At 42.4% G+C, this 18522-nt stretch overlaps 1 protein-coding gene and 1 non-coding gene across 2 annotated transcripts; both read left to right on the top strand.

Annotated features, from left to right (window-relative positions):
• The first annotated feature begins 3546 nt into the window (after positions 1-3546).
• On the top strand, positions 3547-18455 carry eif4g2b (eukaryotic translation initiation factor 4, gamma 2b). The gene is made up of 21 exons (XM_070830436.1): positions 3547-3607; positions 4512-4620; positions 6162-6227; positions 6849-6974; positions 8859-8961; positions 9148-9279; positions 9559-9625; positions 9728-9879; positions 10063-10173; positions 10651-10833; positions 11291-11432; positions 11673-11836; positions 11942-12055; positions 12501-12629; positions 12847-12951; positions 13187-13402; positions 13724-13982; positions 15229-15433; positions 16016-16224; positions 16594-16715; positions 16813-18455. Exons 1-21 carry the CDS (start codon positions 3547-3549, stop codon positions 16876-16878), a joined length of 2841 nt encoding a protein of 946 aa, XP_070686537.1. The 3' UTR covers positions 16879-18455.
• On the top strand, positions 12237-12404 carry LOC139202085 (small nucleolar RNA SNORD97). The gene has a single exon (XR_011584350.1). It is a non-coding gene; the product is annotated as a small nucleolar RNA SNORD97 (small nucleolar RNA).
• Positions 18456-18522: the final 67 nt, after the last annotated feature.

An 18522-nucleotide genomic window follows, 5' to 3' on the forward strand; every position in this document is an offset into this window, starting at 1 on the left:
CATAGAAAGAGGCGGGCGAGAGCAGCAAGATAGTGTTGTCAAGGGGACGGCACACAGGTGTTTTATTTAGTCTGCAGGGTTTGAAGTCAGTGGTTATGATAGGGGACGGTAATAGGATGAAGGAGAGATCTGGACTGAGAGTGCATCCTAATGGAGGACGGAGCGACAGAGCAGCAGTCCATGAACCCTTTTAAAGTCTTACATCTCCACTGGAGGGCTCATCCTGCCCTCTAGTGGAAAGTATCATTAACTACATCTAAGTACAATTCTCAGCTAATTACTGAGAATTGACAGCTAATTACCACTAGTGTGCTTGTAAGATAATTGTGTTCTGTTTCATCCATTTATCTTCATTTCTACATGTTTAGCTCATGATTACCAATCACACGACATTACTATGTGCTACACATCCATCATTCTAGTAATGACATTGTGTTTTTTTCCCCTTTGTGTATTGAGGAGATTTCAATGTCAGAGTATAGTCTTCATAATCTTCAACAATGATCAGGTCCATATAATTTAAGATTATTTGTTAATTAATTTGCTTTCCTTATGCACCTATGTGTCAATCTATGGAGGGTGGACAAAATGATATCATCACCTGCACAATATCATGCAAAACAGACCAACAATCTACAGGACATCATAAACTACCAGTGAGGACATCAAGGTCAATTCATCTAAGGTGGATATATATATTCTCTTTAGTATTTTATGTAATGTATGGTCTGCACATACACCTTAAAATACATCCTCAACTGAATTATGACAGTAAACTAAAGGACAGAAAGCACCCTGAGCATCCACACCCTACCTTAAAGATTTCCTCGACCTTCATATTTTTTATATACTGTTGGGCCCATGCCTTTCTATATGCTCATACACAGTGGGTGGCCAAAATAATGGAAACATCTGCAGAAATGAACACTTTAACTGTAGAGTTGAAATCCTCTCCTCTCCAGTGTGAAATAACGGTACGACTAAAGGGAGTTTCAACCAAATCTCATGGTCCTCAGTGGATCTGTGAGAAAACTCAGTGTAGTTTTATCACAAAATTAGCAACTTTCCTCCATGATCTAACCTGATTGGATCCTATTCTTAGAAATCTGTGATCAGTTCTTATCCACAAGTAAAAGGAGTGTGTGTGTGTGTGTGTGTGTGTGTGTGTGTGTGTGCATAAGCTTGACTGCTTCTGCTACTGTTGCTTGTTTCCTTGTTGTCATTATGCCTTTTCTTGTTTGTCATACCTGTTCTGTGGAAAAATGCCAAAGGCAGATGGGGACATTGTGTGGATGATCATACCTGCATGTATAATTTGTAAAAGTTGTGTACATTATGTTACAGTTCTGCTGTTTTGTCTTCACTGTTGGTTTGGAGGGAAAACTCACATGCACTCTTAGTGGGCAAAAGAGACTGTTATAGATTAGTAGTTTTCAATTAACGTGACATTTCTTTTGTGTTTCAGAACAACACCACCGGCTGATTTCACTGATTAACAGTAAACATAGTTGATTGTTTTCTAGGAAACTCTATAAATCAAATTTAAACCAAGACCCCACTGCAGTGCTGCCTCAGAGACATGTGGCCCAGATCTGAAAAGTGATCTACACTAAATGATAAAACTAAATGATAGTTAATTAGAGAATATGTTCATATGATTCCACAAAACCACTCTTGTTTTGTGTCCTTTAGTGGAAACAGATGTTTTCTTGGCAACTGTGCAGCAGGAAAGGTGAGGAGGTGGAGGGTTGATTAACTGGAAGTGCCGGGGATAGCTTTGGGTTGTCTAGGGTGATGGAGGTCCCCAATTATTTTCCAGACTGCGTGGAGAAAAGGAGGTCATGACCCATGCCCCTCTCGGCAGACTGACTGATGTGCTGCAGTTTGCCCTTGGCCGGACAGATTCAGGTCCAAACGTGGCAGTTGTGGATGGAGTCAAACTGAAGGTAGTTATTACTGTTCAGGACTGGACTGTGGAAGCGGAAGTGTGGACTATTGGACGCGGACAGTAGATTTTCTCCAGCAGCTACGTCAGCACAGATGTAGCAGGGCGGAGGAGCTCCTAAACAGAAGGCCACTCGTTCAAGCCTCCCCATGACTGCTGCGTCCATCAGAAGTCATAAGCCCCAATACGAGAAGGAAATGTGTGTATTTTGATTTAAAATACTGCATGAAAAATAAATAAGTGTCACTTGCAGACTTGGGTTGGACTTGTATCATGTTGCATTTAATGACCTTTTGTGGTTTTTGAATATATGGTTAATATGGTGTGTATGCAGCACGTGTTTTGTTGTGTTTGTAATCTATCAGGAACGTTACTTCACCTGGTTCAACACATATGCATCTGTTTCAAGAATTTTCAAGATACAAGTGCAGTAAGGCGTTGTTTTGTTTCAGCATGCTGACACTAACTTCCAGATAGTTCCTCAAGCACAGGAAACGGAGACTGGGAGCAAGTGTAATTAAACCATGCCAACATGGAAAAAATGTTTTTGCAGCATATTCTGATCAGCCTCTCATTTTACAGGTTGTCTTCCGGAAACACATAGACATCTCTATAAATGGTAACTATCTATCTATCTATCTATCTATCTATCTATCTATCTATCTATCTATCTATCTATCTATCTATCTATCTATCTATCTATCTATCTATCTATCTAGTCAGATTGTGCTCTCCACACATGTAGAGTGATCCACTGAAAGTCTTTACTCCATTGATCCAATGAAAGGCAGTCCAAAACTGAAGCCATTACTGAAACATCTACTCCTCCACAGATGTTGAAGATGATATACCCTATCCCATGAAATCATAAAATAATGAAACAGTCAGATAATATGATGCAAATAAGTGTGAAAAGCAATATGGAGTTTACCACAATTTCAGCTCATATCATACAGTATAGAGTAAATATACAGAATCCATTATTATGATTAATATACATTATTATTGCTTAGTAAAAATGTAATGCCTTTATCTCCATTAATTTGAGGAGATAAGCAATATCTTCTCCTGCACTGCAGATGTTAAATTATACGTCAATCACCTAAAAGGGGCGGTCTCTTTTGCCTCAAGATGCCTCTCATTGGATGATACGTGTGGCTGGAAACGCCTTAAGAACATATCTTGCTTGTGATTGGCCAGGATTGACATGGCAACAAAATACGTGACCAATGCAAATTGGTGACTTTTCTGTCCCCATCAAGCTTTTCAGCTCCGTACCAGCTAGCTAACAAGCCAGGCGGCAGGCAGGAGATTGATGTGTGTGTTTGTGCGGTCATCTTTCTGCTTTTAGCTCTCCTGGTATCCGTCTCATAACCCGCTTTTCTTTTACAACTGTCTCATTTCTTCTTTGGTAGTCACACAACAATATAAAACTGAAGTTGCTTTGGTAAAGGTAAGGCAGATTTTTCTCCCTTACAAAACCGGCTGATCCAAAATGGCTTCTGCTAGCTAGCTTGCTAAGATACAAACGTCTAACATCAGCTTTCATAAGCTAACTATAGCATGGTAGCCTAGGAGCCGGCAGATATCCTAGCCTACCGATGGCTCAGCTGATTTACATCCAAGCAGAAAATGGCGTCGTCGCCAAAGTTAGCCAGTCAAGTTGGTATTCACCGGAAAATAAACATAGTTATGCATCGTTTAAATGCCATGTGAACATGACGACTGTTCCACTAACGCCGATAACGCGTTTAAACTGGCCTCAAGTCTCAGCCATGATGGGATGGCGATACAAGTACAGCCGAGTGGAGACATTAGCGGCTAACCACGCTGCCCTGCCCCGTTTCACTGCATCATGGTGTAGCCTTGTCGTTAGGGTTTTGCAGGCTAGTCCTGTTTTCGATCTCCAGCTGGAGATGATCACAAATTGATCATCTCGGAGCGGACAGTAACACCACTCCGACGTAACACCAACTGCACTGACATTTCTCTTCGCATAACGTTACACGAACGATGGAGCCATGTGTAAATAGTTTATAAAGATGTCTACAACAATGGTAGGCAGCGGTGGTAAACATCTTCCCTGCTGTCGTGACGTATCTAGCTAACTTATGGACCCTAGCTAGCTAATTAGGTAACGTTAGCGGGTGATGTTAGCATTAGCTCTGCGCACCCTTTGCTTTGTTGTAGCTGAGCAGAAACTAGCACAGATTTAATCGGGGTTTTATTTTTTTGTGGCATTTGTTGACATCGTGCGAAGCCAGCTCACCGATCCTCAAGAAATACATCTGTAGGGTGTAAAGCTGTCGTGTTTATAAGTTACACCAGCAGAGGGGTTGTTTTGATTGTTTTTTGTTTTTGTTTGTGACCAGGCCTGTAACAAAGACCTAGCGACTGAAAAGTCAACGTTAGCTAACGGACGTTGTCGTTAAATAACACTGGGTAACTTAAAATACCCAGTTTATTGTCGGGTCGTGAATGTTACATCTGATGCAGTCTGTGAACGTGTGTTGTTTTCCCCTTGCAGCTACTAATTGCGCTCCATTTTTTTTTTTCCCTTCCTCAGCACCGTTTTCCCCATCCCTTCCTATTATTCTTATTCTTTTAAGTATTCTTCATTGTCAAGCCGCCAAAGTGGAGAGTGTGATTGCAGAAGGGGGTGCTTCTCGTTTCAGGTAATACACCAAAAGTTTGCACAGGAAATGCCAACATGAGGATCCTTTTCTCTTGTGTTTTTTTTTTTTTTTTTTTTTTTCATGGTTAGCCCTCTGCTAGCATTTTGGGCAGGGACTTCCGGCCTTAAGAACAAAGCAGGATGTGGGAAGGCTCAAAATGGCTGTCAGACACTTCTCTTTGTGAAACCTTTTGAAAGGGGGGGTTGGGTAGACATAATGGGCCGTAAGAGGATTTCTGTCCTGTTGGTTGCATATTGCTGGTGGCAGCACACACCCAGTTCACAGTATACAGGGTCACTGTAAACAGGATGTCGGACATCCTGGATTGACATTTAAAATGACTACACTGGGGTCAAATGCTGTGAGATTTTGCATGTTAAGTGTAAAAGTCAGTCTTGGGGGGGTTTAAGGTTGCGCTTTTTTGGTGCACCATGTCAGGGTTCCTGAAAATTCTATTTTTTTATTATGACAGTGAGCAAAGTAGTTGTCCTCATAATTAAAGGTCTCAAAAATGCCTTTTAATGTAACTTCACGAGGCTTTCACATATCATGAATATCGAAATAACCAGTTTGAGTGACCAGACAATGTGCTGCATTGACTTGCAGTTCCATACGCTGTCATCAAAATTTGAATTGAACTATTGAACAGCAGCATCACCTTTCCTCTGCACCTGAAAATGTTCCTCTGGTTTTTGTGCATCACATAATGTTTTGGTCATTTATGTTCCCAGTTGCAAAGATCAACTAATAGAGAGCCAAAAACACAATAAAGAGGAGACTTGTAATTAAAGGTGGCAGTAGAAAAACGTGTAAATGACGTAACAGAAAACCAAATTAATAGTAATTAAATAGTTGGTTTATTCTTTGAGCAGTTGCCCTGTGTAAACCACAGAACTGTGAGACACGGGGTGAAACGTGAACTCTGTGGAAGACACTTAGTCGACTGACTGCATTAATGCACACTCCATCACCTTAAATGCTCTGTATTTGGCGTGGCTCTTCAAGTGTGCTTTGTCATTCTTGAAGCTGCATCTCTGGCTCTCCAACAACCGATTGCAACAGTCACTCAAACGCATCCTGCAGTGTTTATTTATGAAGCTGTTGGAAAGGCCAAGCCATTATCCCTAAGTAGTTTCTACTTTCAAATATTTGTTTTAAGTCCCAGTTTGTCTCTTGCTTTCCATGCAGTTAAAACACTTAAGTAATCGTCCGTAACGCAGTCATCAAGAGCTCGAATACAACTAGGCAATAGAAAATTTCTAACATATTTAATAAAGATATCTTATATATGCATTGCTGATTGTATTGTATTCTTATAAATACAATTGTGCATCGTTTGGAGGGTCTTAAAATGTAAATTCATCTCACTTGTAACTGAGAGCTCTTGTCTCTCGTTGTCTTCAGTATAAATAAAGTGTCCAATTAATGAATGAATAAGCAGTGCAATTAATTTTGCTTCATGTGAAAGACACTTGCTCCATCTTGTGCAGTTTAATGTACTGAATGTGTCCCCCCCCCCCACCCTGTGTTTGCCACTGCAGTGCTTCTTCGGGGGGAGGAGGTGGTAGGGGTGCACCTCAGCACTATCCCAAGACTGTCGGCAACAGGTTTGTCATTTAGCATTTTTTCCAGAGCACACGTATTGTGGTTTTAATAATTAACGCTATGACGTCAGTGACAACTGTTAAAAGAGAGAGTAGAAAAAGTGGAGGGGTCTACTTGGATGATTAGAGGGCTAAAAGTCCCACAGACTTTGATTTGAGTACCCAGAAGTCCTGTAACATGATGTCAGTCAACTACAGAAAAGGCGTGCGTGTCTACAAACCAGGCAGTCTGTGATCATTTTACAACAAAGGCTCAACAAAGCAGCCTCACATGTGTGAAACATTAAGGACGAACATTGTTTTTACTGCGTGTAGAGACTTAATGGACCCAATAACTGTTTGATTTTAAGTAAATGATAAAATTAGGTAAAAAGGAAGGTTTTTTTTTCTCTTCTTATTGTGGCCCTATTGTGAGAGTTGGACTTGGATAAACCCGTTAGTGCAGCATTTGCAGTATGAATGTGCAGTCACTTGTAAAATAAGTATTGTAAGCGACTAGGTTTTGTGCTAGAACAATAAGTGTATTGTCAGGGCATTTGTGTATTTCTTTTTTTTTTTTTTCTGGACCAGCCATGATGTCATCCGGTTCTCTGGGGCTCAGTCTCTCTCTTTGTGTTTCTGCAGCGAGTTCCTGGGGAAAACCCCAGGGCAAAGCGTTCAGAGATGGGTTCCTTCACGAAGCACTAGACGAGATGTCAACTCCAGCAACGAAAAAGAGCGACACGATGCAATCTTCAGGAAAGTGAGGGGGTAAGGTTCAAGTCTGAATGTGTTTTTCAGGAGTTAATTATCCATCCCCAGGGACCTTTTTTTTTTCTTGCCAATTCCTGTTTGACTTTTATTCAGACAAACCCAAAAATAGAGCGCAAGAATTTTGATCTCTTGCGCCTCAAAGACGGTTGGTAATAAAGCCATTTTGGTTGTGTGCAGAGTTCAATTCTTGCTTAATTTACTAAAACCCATCTGAAGATAAGTTAGTGTGGTTTGGCCTGCAAATGACAAAAATGGAAAAATATGAAAATTTAAATGTAGAGCACTTTCTTGTACAAAGGATCCAGGACTTGAAGTCAAGAAAATAGCTTTCAGAAAATGAGATTTCAGTTCCTCCTAAATGCTGGCAAAGCTGTCAGAGACTGTCAGGAGTTTAAGGCTTTTAACAGTTGTTGCTTGCAAGATTTTCTGCTACTTGTGTTGCTGATGCGTTTTTTCCAAGTCCAAATGTTGTGAGTCCAATAGGGACAGAGTGTTCTGCAGTCATTAAGATGGCACGTGCTTTGCTAACGGCACTTAAGCCCCGTTCCCCTCTGTGTCAGGTGATGTTTACAAGTCGAAAAGATGAAGAAATGATAGTTTCCCTCAGGAATGTAGGCTAGCTGGTGGCCACCACCAGAGGCAGTGTGCAGCCAGCTCAGAGAAATGAAGTCAACTACTGCACATGTTTACTTTGTGTACTGCAATTAAGCCATATTTATATCAAATGTGTGTAGTTTTTCCTAATTCATTACTTACAGAAATAAAGGAATATACAAGTCCTACAGAACCTGTAAAATAAACTACCATGAGCTGTGCTGAGCTGCAGCTTCTGGATCTCCCTCCTCATCATTCTGGACATTTCTCTTGTTGCTTACATGCCTCTCTGAATTCATGATCAGAAAATCAAGATGTCTAACTCATACACCAACAGAATACTATGCTCTCAGTAAAATCAAAGCCAGTAAAGAATGAGAACGCCAATGTGGCTAATAAGATTTAAATGACCAAAGCCTGTGGATTTATAGATGCTGATTAATTGGCCGTGTTGTTACAGAAAATCAAGTGATGCTTGCAGCTTTGTCCCAAAGTGCTTAGACAGTTAAATGGTTGGCTAATTTTTGATGAACTACAACTGATGCATAATACAGTAAAACCCAGTAATTGAGGAACTTACAACAAACACTGACGGCTTCAAACCAACAGTCTTTCGACTCGCTACCGGACTGCGCTCAGCTTTTTCAAGGGAGAATGCAGGTTTTTTTGTGACAAATAGGAATTCTATATGATCAGTGCTATAGATTTACCTCAACCTATTTGCGGATGTTGAAGCAACTTTTTAAATGTCAGAGAAAGGTCATCATCGATGTAGACAACACATGGGTGGATTAACTTTTACAGTTTACAGTTGTTTCACTTTGCCTGCAGCGTTATGTAGAATCTCCAGATTAAGCATTTAAGTGACCACCCCATGAGATACTGAATTGTTTGATTTAGCACCGGGCTGTGTGGAGCTACAGCTACAAGTAATCCTTAGACATCAGAATTCACACAAGACTCACGTCTGTAGCTGTCTAGTATTAGTGGGCTAAATGCAGGTTGTCAACAGCAGGGTTTGTTTTATGAAATGCGTATAAATTGGTGCGTATCTTCAAAGTTTCTGCTTCTGTAAAACGAGGAGAGGTTGTGCGCAGAAACACAAGATGGAATTTTGTTTTTGCTGAGGTGGTCGCACAAAACTCTGGCACACTGCCACATGTAACTAAACGCATGGGAAAACCTTTTAGATAACTTGTCATGGCGACGTATTGATCTTACCTGGTCATACTGACTTCCTTATCTTGCTGCCTCTCCTTCCCCCTTTTTTGTTTTTCTTTTTGTCAGCATACTCAACAAACTCACGCCTGAGAAGTTTGACAAGCTATGCCTTGAGCTCCTGAACGTGGGCGTAGACTCAAAACTCGTCCTTAAAGGAATCATCTTGCTGGTAAGAGTGGATTTTCTTTTTTTTTTTTTTTTTAATTCTTCAGCACTCTGCTTAATGGAAATGTATTCATCCATTCTTGGCAGGCGGCTCGGAGTGACTCATACACATACGCTACACGTTTTAATGACCTGAGTGGTCCCTCTCTGGTTTCTCTCTCTCCCTCTCTCCTCCGTCACTGTGGTTCAGATTGTAGACAAAGCCCTAGAAGAGCCGAAGTATAGCTCGCTCTATGCTCAGCTATGTCTGCGCTTGGCAGAGGACGCACCAAACTTTGATGGCCCTTCATCTGAGATCCAAACATCCCAAAAGCAGAGCACAGTAAGTGTGGCGGTTCCCATTCTCCAGGACAGATAAATACGTTTTCAAGCCTCGAGTACATTTGCTCTCCTCTTAGAAATTACTACTGCAATTCCTGTTGTGCTGAGCTGACCATAATTAAGCCATGGGTACCACTCCTACCCTGGAAGAAAACTAATGGCTTTACTTAATGATTAATTTGTTGTCATGAGGTGGACGTGCTTTGTTTTTATTATTGTTCATTGAGCGAAATCCAACCAATGAATAATGCATTTTTCTGTTTGTTTTTTGCTGCTGTAGACCTTCAGAAGACTGCTGATTTCCAAACTTCAAGATGAATTTGAAAACCGCACCAGAAATGTTGAAAGTGAGTTCATCTCATTGCCTATCTTGTCGGGTTGCAGTATCTTTTTAGCCCATTTCACCGCTGCCTGTACACTCCTAACTGCGGTTTCTCCTTTCATTCCAGTCTATGACAAACATGACAACCCTCTTACTTCTGAAGAGGAGGAGCAGCGTGCCATTGCCAAGATCAAGATGCTTGGCAACATTAAATTCATCGGGGAACTTGGCAAACTCGACCTCATCCACGAATCTATCCTTCATAAGTGCATCAAAACAGTACGTGCACTCTCTTCAAATTTACATCCTTTTTTGAAGGCACTGTTGCTGATTTATTTATTTTTTTTGTATGCGACTGCACAAGAGCTTGAATCAAAAGAAATGCTGCATAGCTTCATTAAACCAGAGCAGACTACCTCGTATGACCCCCTGCCTTACTTCTCTGCTTAATCTTTTCTGAAGCTTCTGGAAAAGAAGAAGAGAGTTCAGCTCAAGGATATGGGGGAGGATCTGGAGTGCCTCTGTCAGATAATGAGGACAGTTGGGCCGAGACTCGACCATGAGAAAGCAAAGGTAACTGCTCCAGCCTTTGTTGGCACCATAAGCATCTGGAGAGGCTTTTTGTGCGTAAGCAACATGTTAACAGACAGTTGTTGCAAAAACATGCATGACCTATTTGTTGGCTAGCCAGTTACTTATGCTGCTGCATGCAGAAGTAAAATCCTGTAAGCTTTAGTAAAGAACATATCAATTCAAGAAGACTATCAGGTTGGTAAACGCAAATCAGACATTTCACATTTGGGTTTTAGTTGGTTTGAATTCTTTTTTTTTTTTTACTCTGCAAATCTCTTTTCTCTGTGCCTTTATCATCCTGCTCGGGTCGGCTGTGTCATTTCGGGTCCCGGCTAAGCTCATCGTCCGGCTGGACACAGCCTCACCTAAAGCCCCACTTGGCTCCCAGCCAGCGCTAATGCAAAACCTGCTGCTACATTGTATGTACAAGCTCCATCTGTCCTCACTCCCTCTCTCCTGTCCCCATCCTTTCTCTAGTCTTTAATGGATCAGTACTTTGGCCGAATGCGATCCTTAATGAACAACAAGGAGTTGCCTGCTAGGATCCGCTTCCTGCTGCAAGACACAGTGGAACTGCGAGAAAACAACTGGGTCCCCCGCAAGGCTTTCATCGACAATGGACCAAAGACGATTAACCAGATCCGTCAGGATGCAGTGAAAGTGAGCTCAGCGAAATTATGGTGCTCATTGTTTAAATCGCCCACATTTTGGGATGATTAATAGTTAATGTTCTACACCAGAAGCTGCGGTTGAGGCATGCATGTGTGAACTTGAAACATAATCCTCTCTCCCAAGCAAACATTTTCTACCTAATCAGCAAGTAACCTGTTTTTAAGGAGTGAGCTAGCAGGGCATTGACCTGATAGTAAGCTATGCACAGGATGCAGTCAGGTTTCAGGTTTGATAACAATACTAGTTCAATCAATCAAAGAGTGCATCTGGGTGAGAGAGTAGGCTACACTATACATTAGAGAGAGAGCGAGACTACATCATGGTGCCCAGCCCTCAGTATGGAGCTCTTAAAAACTCTTAGGAATTCAAGTTGAGTTTTGGGTTTGACTTGTAATTATGTTATTGGACAATTTGATTACACAAGCTCTGTTCTGTGTTCCTGTAGGATTTGGGTGTTTTCATCCCAGCACCCATGTCTCAGGGGATGAGGATGGACTTCTTCCTGGAAAGCCCCTTCATGCCCAACAGAGTGAAACTGGACAGGGAGACTCTCGGAGGATTGGCTGATATGTTTGGACAGATGCCAGGTATGGGCTTTGTCCCTTGGTGTCATGACCTGTGCGGCCACATCTAATCATGTTTTCATTTAATTTTCATGTTGTCTATGTTATAATTCTTACGGCCTTCATAAAGCTCTTTAAAATGTTTCATTTGCAATTAGAATAACCTCTATAAAGTTGTTGTGGTGCACAAAATGTTTCCTCTGATTGGACTCAGTCCAGTGTAAAATCTGTGCTAACACTATCTTTGTACTTTTGCTCTCTCAGGCAGTGGGATAGGAACTGGCCCAGGGGTTATTCAGGACAGGTACTCGCCCACTATGGGACGCCATCGCACCAACCCGCTCTTCAACGGCCACGCTGGCCACATCGCCCCTCCACCGCAGTCACAGTTCGACATGGGGCCAAAGTCTTTTGTTAAGTCCAACCAGGTGAAAATGGATATTAATCAGGCTTACAGTGATTGATGTTTCTCTACAAATCCTGAGGTCAGAGTTTTAAAAAATGAATCTCTCTGCCCATGTGACTGTTGACAGGTTCAGAACCAGCATTTCCTTAACCAGAACCAGAACCACATCGCCCAGCAGCAGGTCCAGTCCAAGGACATGCCTCCACGATTTAGCAAGAAAGGACAGCTCAACGCAGATGAGGTAACCAGAATTAGTTGTTGTTGGGTTTTGAGGATATTGACAAAAACATCATGTAGTGCACTAATCAATGTGTAAGATAAAAATTTGAAAGTAAAATAAAAGTTGAAACATGATGTTGCTCAACGTTGCATCACACCAGCATTATTGGCTACATGGTGCTGTTGGACCCACTCAAGTGTTCGTGCCCAGTGATTATAAAAAGACGCGTTATTCTGAGGAACACAACCTGCTACCAGTCTTTCTTGTACTTTTTACTCTGTCTTTGATCTCCTTCTCCCCCCACTCCCTCTCCTCTTTTTTTCAAACTGGTAGCTGGTCCGCTGAATGCGATTATGAGATATGAGGGCATGGATTTAACCAATATGCAAATTTTTTCTCCTTTTGAACTTTGACTAATCTTGTTGTTTGCTCTGTGTTCATGGTGCGGCGCTTCGTGATCCCATAGATCAGCCTCAGGCCTGCTCAGTCATTCCTCCTCAACAAGAACCAGGTCCCCAAGCTCCAGCCCCAGATCCCCACCATGATGCCTCCCAGCGCCCAGCCCCCACGCACCCAAACCCCCCCTCTGGGACAGGTAAGAGACAATCCCTTCTCACAGTTTGCCACTAGGTCAGGTCAACTAACACACACATGGATGAGAGGGTAGAGCACGAGTAAAGAATACAGAACTGTGTGGAAGAAAATGTCATGTTTTTTAGATTTAAAGGGAAAACCCAATCATCCTGAAATGTTAAGTGTTTTATAGGGACCTAATTATAACTGTGTAATAATCACATGACAATTTTCCTCAGCCTCCGCAGCTTGGCCTGAAGACCAACCCTCCACCCATTCAAGAGAAACCTCAGAAGACAAACAAGAAACCACCTCCTGCCAGGGAGGAGCTTCTTAAAATGACGGTAGGCAAAAACAGATTGTATCTCTGCCACTGTGTTCAGCGTAGAACTGCTGTAGAGTATAAATGATAGAGAATTGTTCTACAAATTCAATTGGGCACAGTGAAACACCAGCAAGGAGTGCAGTATGGAAGTGCAACCTTCATGTCTGAGTAGTCACAGCAGTTTAGAGCGTGTGTCATATTTGGTGATCAAACTGGCTGCAGCTCATTTCTCTGTGCTGAAATCTTCACTCCAGGAGGCGATCATGACTGAGTACTTGAACAGCAAGAACCTGACGGAGGCTGTGAACGGCGTGCGAGAGATGAAGGCTCCCAAGCATTTCCTGCCAGAGATGCTGAGTAAGATCATTGTGTGTTCCCTGGATCGTCCTGATGAGGACAAGGAGCATGCAAGCACTCTGATCCACACGCTCCGCACTGAGGGCCTCATCACTGGAGAGAACTTCATGCAGGTACACGCATCCCCCATGCGTAAGCAGAGTAGTAGTCAGAGTAAGCAGCAGTAGTTTATAATGTATAATGGTAGCAGGTTACAGTTGCAGTTACTGGTCCCTGCCAGAAATTATATTATCTATTAAATCCAGCACAGCGTCTCAGGGATTTTCTTAAAAGAGGACGGTCCAAAACCATCCACAACCAACCGCCACATGATTTTAGTACTTTTTAGCTAACGATGAGTTGCTGTAATGAATCAAAGAGTATTTGTCACAAATAAGCCCAGAAGGCAAACCACGTCATTATACCTGCTCTGGCATTTCCTCCCACTCGCGCAGGCTTTCCTCAACGTCCTGGACCAGTGCCCTAAGATCGAGTTGGACGTGCCCCTGGTGAAGTCCTACCTGGCCCAGTTTGCGGCTCGGGCCATTATCGCAGAGCTGGTGAGCGTGGCGGAGCTGGCTCACCCCTTGGAGAACGGCACCCACTTCCCCCTCTTCCTGCTCTGCCTGCAACAGACGGCCAAGCTGAAGGACCGAGAGTGGCTCACTGACCTCTTCCAGCAAAGCAAGGTCAACATGCAGAAGATGCTCCCAGGTACTTCACTGCCTTTTTACCTCTCTCTAGCAACCGTTGTTTGTGTAGCCTCTGAGGACGTCGCTTGAATTGTTCTTCATCGTCCACCCCAGAGGGAAATTTGTCTTCTGCTCACCAAACACAAGAAGTAACAACATAAAAAGCAGAGCTGGCTAGTACGACGCATAGACGCTTCATATCGGTCTTCGGCTTCATTCCATCAGTCATTGTGAGTTAAGGATATTGATGGGACTTGGGATGAAAGACGTCTTGAACCACAGTTTTAGTTGCCAGAGGGACCTTATAGCGCCTCACTGAGATGAAGAGAGGACGGGAGCTATCTGTCAGGACACTCGTCGCTTTCTTCCTCCTCCTCTTCTTCGTAAAGAGTTGAGTCGAGGGCCTTTGGGGCACCAGGCAGGAAAGGGAAAAGTCAAAGCACTGTCAACAGTAGTTTTGTACACTATAGTTCTAAAACTAACGCAGAGGCCACTGAGTAAGAGGAGGATGTCACTGAGTTTCTCAAATACTCTGTGTTTTCAGAGAGGCTCCTCTGGGAGCCCAGAACTGTACCAGGTTATTTAAAGAATCATGTTTCAACACTTGGGCCATCGAGTTAAACAGGCTCTGTTTTCAGACCTTGTTTTGTGCAGATAAAATGTTTTTTTTTGTGCCTTTGCCACATCGACTTCTAGCTGGCAAGCACAACAAATGTTTGAAAAGCCTTTGTGTGGTCTCTGTAGGCAGCCTTACCTAGTGGGTCTGTTTTCTGTAGAGGGCCATGTAAGGATTCAAGGAACTTTATTGTCATACCAGCACACATTTACACATGAGATGGTACGAAATTTCGCACTCAGGGTCCTGGTTTTAAGCCACAAGTCAAGCGTGAGGTCAAGTCATCAGCGTACTCACTCTTACTACTACATCAGCGCACTCGCTCTTTCCCACCACTGCGGGTGATTTTTGTAAATTTCATCACATTCTGTGTCGCCATCCAAACTTTTGGAGCATGAACAATTACTATGGCAGTTACATACAGGACCATCACCCTCGGATCTGCCCATCAATGTGTTTAGTCCCCCCCACACCTGTTTCATATCATTTTTATTTTAAGATACAGTCATAAATATTTCCAGCACAGCACCTGCCCTATAAAATGTAACTGACGTTTGAAAGCTCCCACTCCTCTTCCCAAATACCTCCTCCTGAGGCAACGGTTGTTACTATTGTGACCCCCTCAGCATCACTGACTTGTTCTTCTCTGCAGAAATCGATCAGAACAAGGACCGCATGCTGGAGATCCTGGAGGGGAAGGGCCTGAGCTTCTTGTTCCCGCTGCTGAAGCTGGAGAAGGAGCTGCTGAAGCAGATAAAGGCAGACCCCTCTCCACAGTCCATCTACAAGTGGATTAAAGACAACATCTCGCCCAAGCTTCACACTGATAAAGGCTTTGTCAACATCCTCATGACCAGGTATTATACAGCGGATATTTACCGAGTTTGTTTTGATGAACACGGACGCTCAAGCAATGCATGAAACCTCTATGATTATCTTTTAAAAATATCAAAACACTACATACAAATACGACACTATATACAAATTTAAGACTAGTTTAATCACATAACATGTAAGCTTAAGACCAAATTTGGCCAAATAGACCCAGGAACTCATCAGCCCATTATTTTCTAGCTCAGTCATTTGGTCAGAAAAGATTGAATTCCCATAATCATTTCTCACACCCTAAGGGGACATTTTCCATTAACAGATGACACTTAAAAACGCGTGTAAAAAGGAGAAAGGCAAAACCAATCATCACAATGGAGAAGCTGGAACCAGTAAACCAGTGGCGCTTTTGATTGAGCAATGAGTGAATAACATTTTTTGACTCCTAATCGTAGCATCGTTGCTGCCGTCTTAGCAGTTCTGCTTTTTGCATACAAAATGTATACAGGATGACGCTGAAGTCGTGGCGTGGTTCTTTACTACGAAGGCGTATACATTTAAAGAAATGCAAAGACAGTGTATTGGACCAGTGTCCTCCGATCTCTTCCCAGTTTCCTCCAGTACATCTCCCAGGAGCTGTGCGTGGCGGACTGCGACGAGCAGCTGGCTGCCCCCTCCAAAGAGCAGCTGGAGCAGGAGAAACAGCTGCTGCTGGCCTTCAAGCCTGTCATGCAGAAGTTCTTGCACGACCATACCGAGCTGCAGGTCAGCGCCCTGTACGCCCTGCAGGTGCACTGCAACGCCAGCGCGTTCCCTAAAGGTACAGCACCCCCAGGTCGGCGACGGTCTGCCAGAGCTTGGCTGACAATGGCTTGACAGTTATTATTGTAGATGTATCACAAACGTCAAAATAAGTTTAATTACGTAGTTGTCCACCTGAAAACAGCAAAATGTCCTCCTGTAAATAATGTGGACATAATTCTGAGGCAAATGTTAATGTGGTCATTTAAGAGAATGAGCAGCAGTATTACAGGTACAGCAGCACTGGCTAAAACAATGATTTGGATGCACTATAAATACTATACAGTCTAATACAAATCATGTTTCAGATGCTTTATTGTATTTTGGTGGAACAAAATTGATAGTTTTTTAGTTGAAACATTAAAAAAAATAAAACCTCTCTTCTAAGGCATGCTGCTGCGCTACTTTGTCAACTTCTACGACATGGAGATCATCGAAGAAGAAGCCTTCCTTGCATGGAAAGAAGACATTACCCAAGAATTCCCTGGAAAAGGAAAAGCTTTATTCCAGGTACAGTGACGCCATCACAGCGTTGGTCTGTTTTCTGTCTGTAGTAATGGGAGTTTCCATGTAGTTTGTGACTGAATGTTTTTTTTCCCTCCGCCAGGTCAACCAGTGGCTCACCTGGCTGGAGACGGCGGAGGAAGAGGAGTCTGAGGAGGAAGCAGACTGAGAAACCAAGCGGAGTCATCATGGTGTAGAAGATCAACCTCATCTTGTTATTACAGTCGCCTTTCCTTTATTAAACTCCATGCGTAATTTAACCACTACCACGTGGCACTCGGCTGCTTCTGTCTCGCAAATATAAACCGAAAGCTTGTACCTGTAGAGCCTCATGTGTTACCACCCGTACCGTGACGATAGGCTGAGAAGCATCTTTTGATCTGGTGCCTAATTGATGTTTGATTTTGGATCTGTGTCCTGATCAACTACATGAATTCTGAAGTCTGGAGTGGCTCAACCATGTGTTGTTGTTTTTTTTTTTCTTTCTTATTCTGACTGTGTTAAGTTTGTAACTTTTTTTTCACTGTATGGCATGTTTTTCATTTCCAACTTTTTACTGATTTAAACCTTCCCCAATAGGAATCTGCTTTATTTAAGAATATTGTAGGATTTCCTCCTAAATAAGTAAAATTAGTGGTCCGCTTCGCTAATGCTAGTTAAAAGCATAAGATCATTAACACAAGGTCTTGTCTTTCATTTGCTTTGTGGTCTTCTGTAAGGGCTCAGCCTGGATTCCCCCTCCATCACACTCGTATGTGATCTTAAAACAAAAAAAAGAAAACAGCAGAGGGGGTTTAAAATCACCAGACAGGCTGCACGGTCATCCATATAGTGAAAATTAAAGACAATACGTGACATCCAGCCTTTGTTTAAGAAAGTACGATGAACGACGAGGAGCCTACAGAAGCATAAAGTGCGTGTTTATTCAACCTAGAAGCCAATTTTTTTTTTTTTTTTTTGTGTGATCGTCTCCCCCATCAGGAGATTTGACCCCTTTCTGTCCCTCTTTGTCTTTTATTACACGAGTGGTTGCAATGCTCATCATCCTCCAAATGTTACAATATTTCAAAAAAAGTTGTAATCATTGGTGTGCTGCCGTAACGTTTCAAAGTTGCCTGTGTTTCTACCTCTTAGTTAGATGGGCTTTCGTTTGTTGTTTCTTTTTTTTTTTTTTTTTGTGCTGAGATAATGAAATCGACGTAAGAAGAACCTGGAGCCCAAGCACATGCTGAAGTATTTGATTTAGTCCCGGCCTAATTGCACAATAAATTGACCGAAGCAGACTTTTCCTCTGAAGCTTCACATGGTTTAAGTGTTAATATTTAAGAAGGAACTAAAAGCTTGTTTTTATTCATTCAAAGGCTCGGCGTCCCCCCTTGGAAAAGGTACCTGTTAAAAGGTGGGCTTTCAGAGTTTGGTCTAGCCCAGAACTTGGAGTGACGGTGTCGATGTGGCTTATTATGAAAGCTCAACACGGAAAAATCAAACAAGTGAATTTTTAATGTTTTTCTTCAAGTGGCACAAAAAAAGAAAACCCTTTAGATGGGTTGTAATTGTGCCCCCCCCCTTCACTAAAATAAGTAAAAGCTGAATAAACGATAAGCAATGATGAGAAACATGAATTGTGCTCACAAGCCATGTTTATGTGTAAGGCAATGGATTTGGATCATATTGTAAAGGTATTAAAAATTATTGTGCACCTCTATTGCTTTAATGTCAATAAAGTCCAGTACATGAGCACCAAAATGATTTTCCACTTTTATTTAGGCCGCATTTCTTTACACGTTCAAGCTCGGCATCACAATGCCTCACA

This window comes from Pempheris klunzingeri, chromosome 5, assembly GCF_042242105.1.
Source record: "Pempheris klunzingeri isolate RE-2024b chromosome 5, fPemKlu1.hap1, whole genome shotgun sequence".
NCBI lineage: Eukaryota > Metazoa > Chordata > Actinopteri > Acropomatiformes > Pempheridae > Pempheris > Pempheris klunzingeri.

Coding starts and splice junctions, on each gene's coding strand:
- eif4g2b (XM_070830436.1), top strand. CDS start 3,547: ATGGCTCAGCTGATTTACATCCAAGCAGAAAATGGCGTCGTCGCCAAA. Junction 15,434..16,015: donor GTCAACATCCTCATGACCAG/GTATTATACAGC, acceptor ATCTCTTCCCAG/TTTCCTCCAGTACATCTCCC. Junction 16,225..16,593: donor CGCCAGCGCGTTCCCTAAAG/GTACAGCACCCC, acceptor CTCTCTTCTAAG/GCATGCTGCTGCGCTACTTT.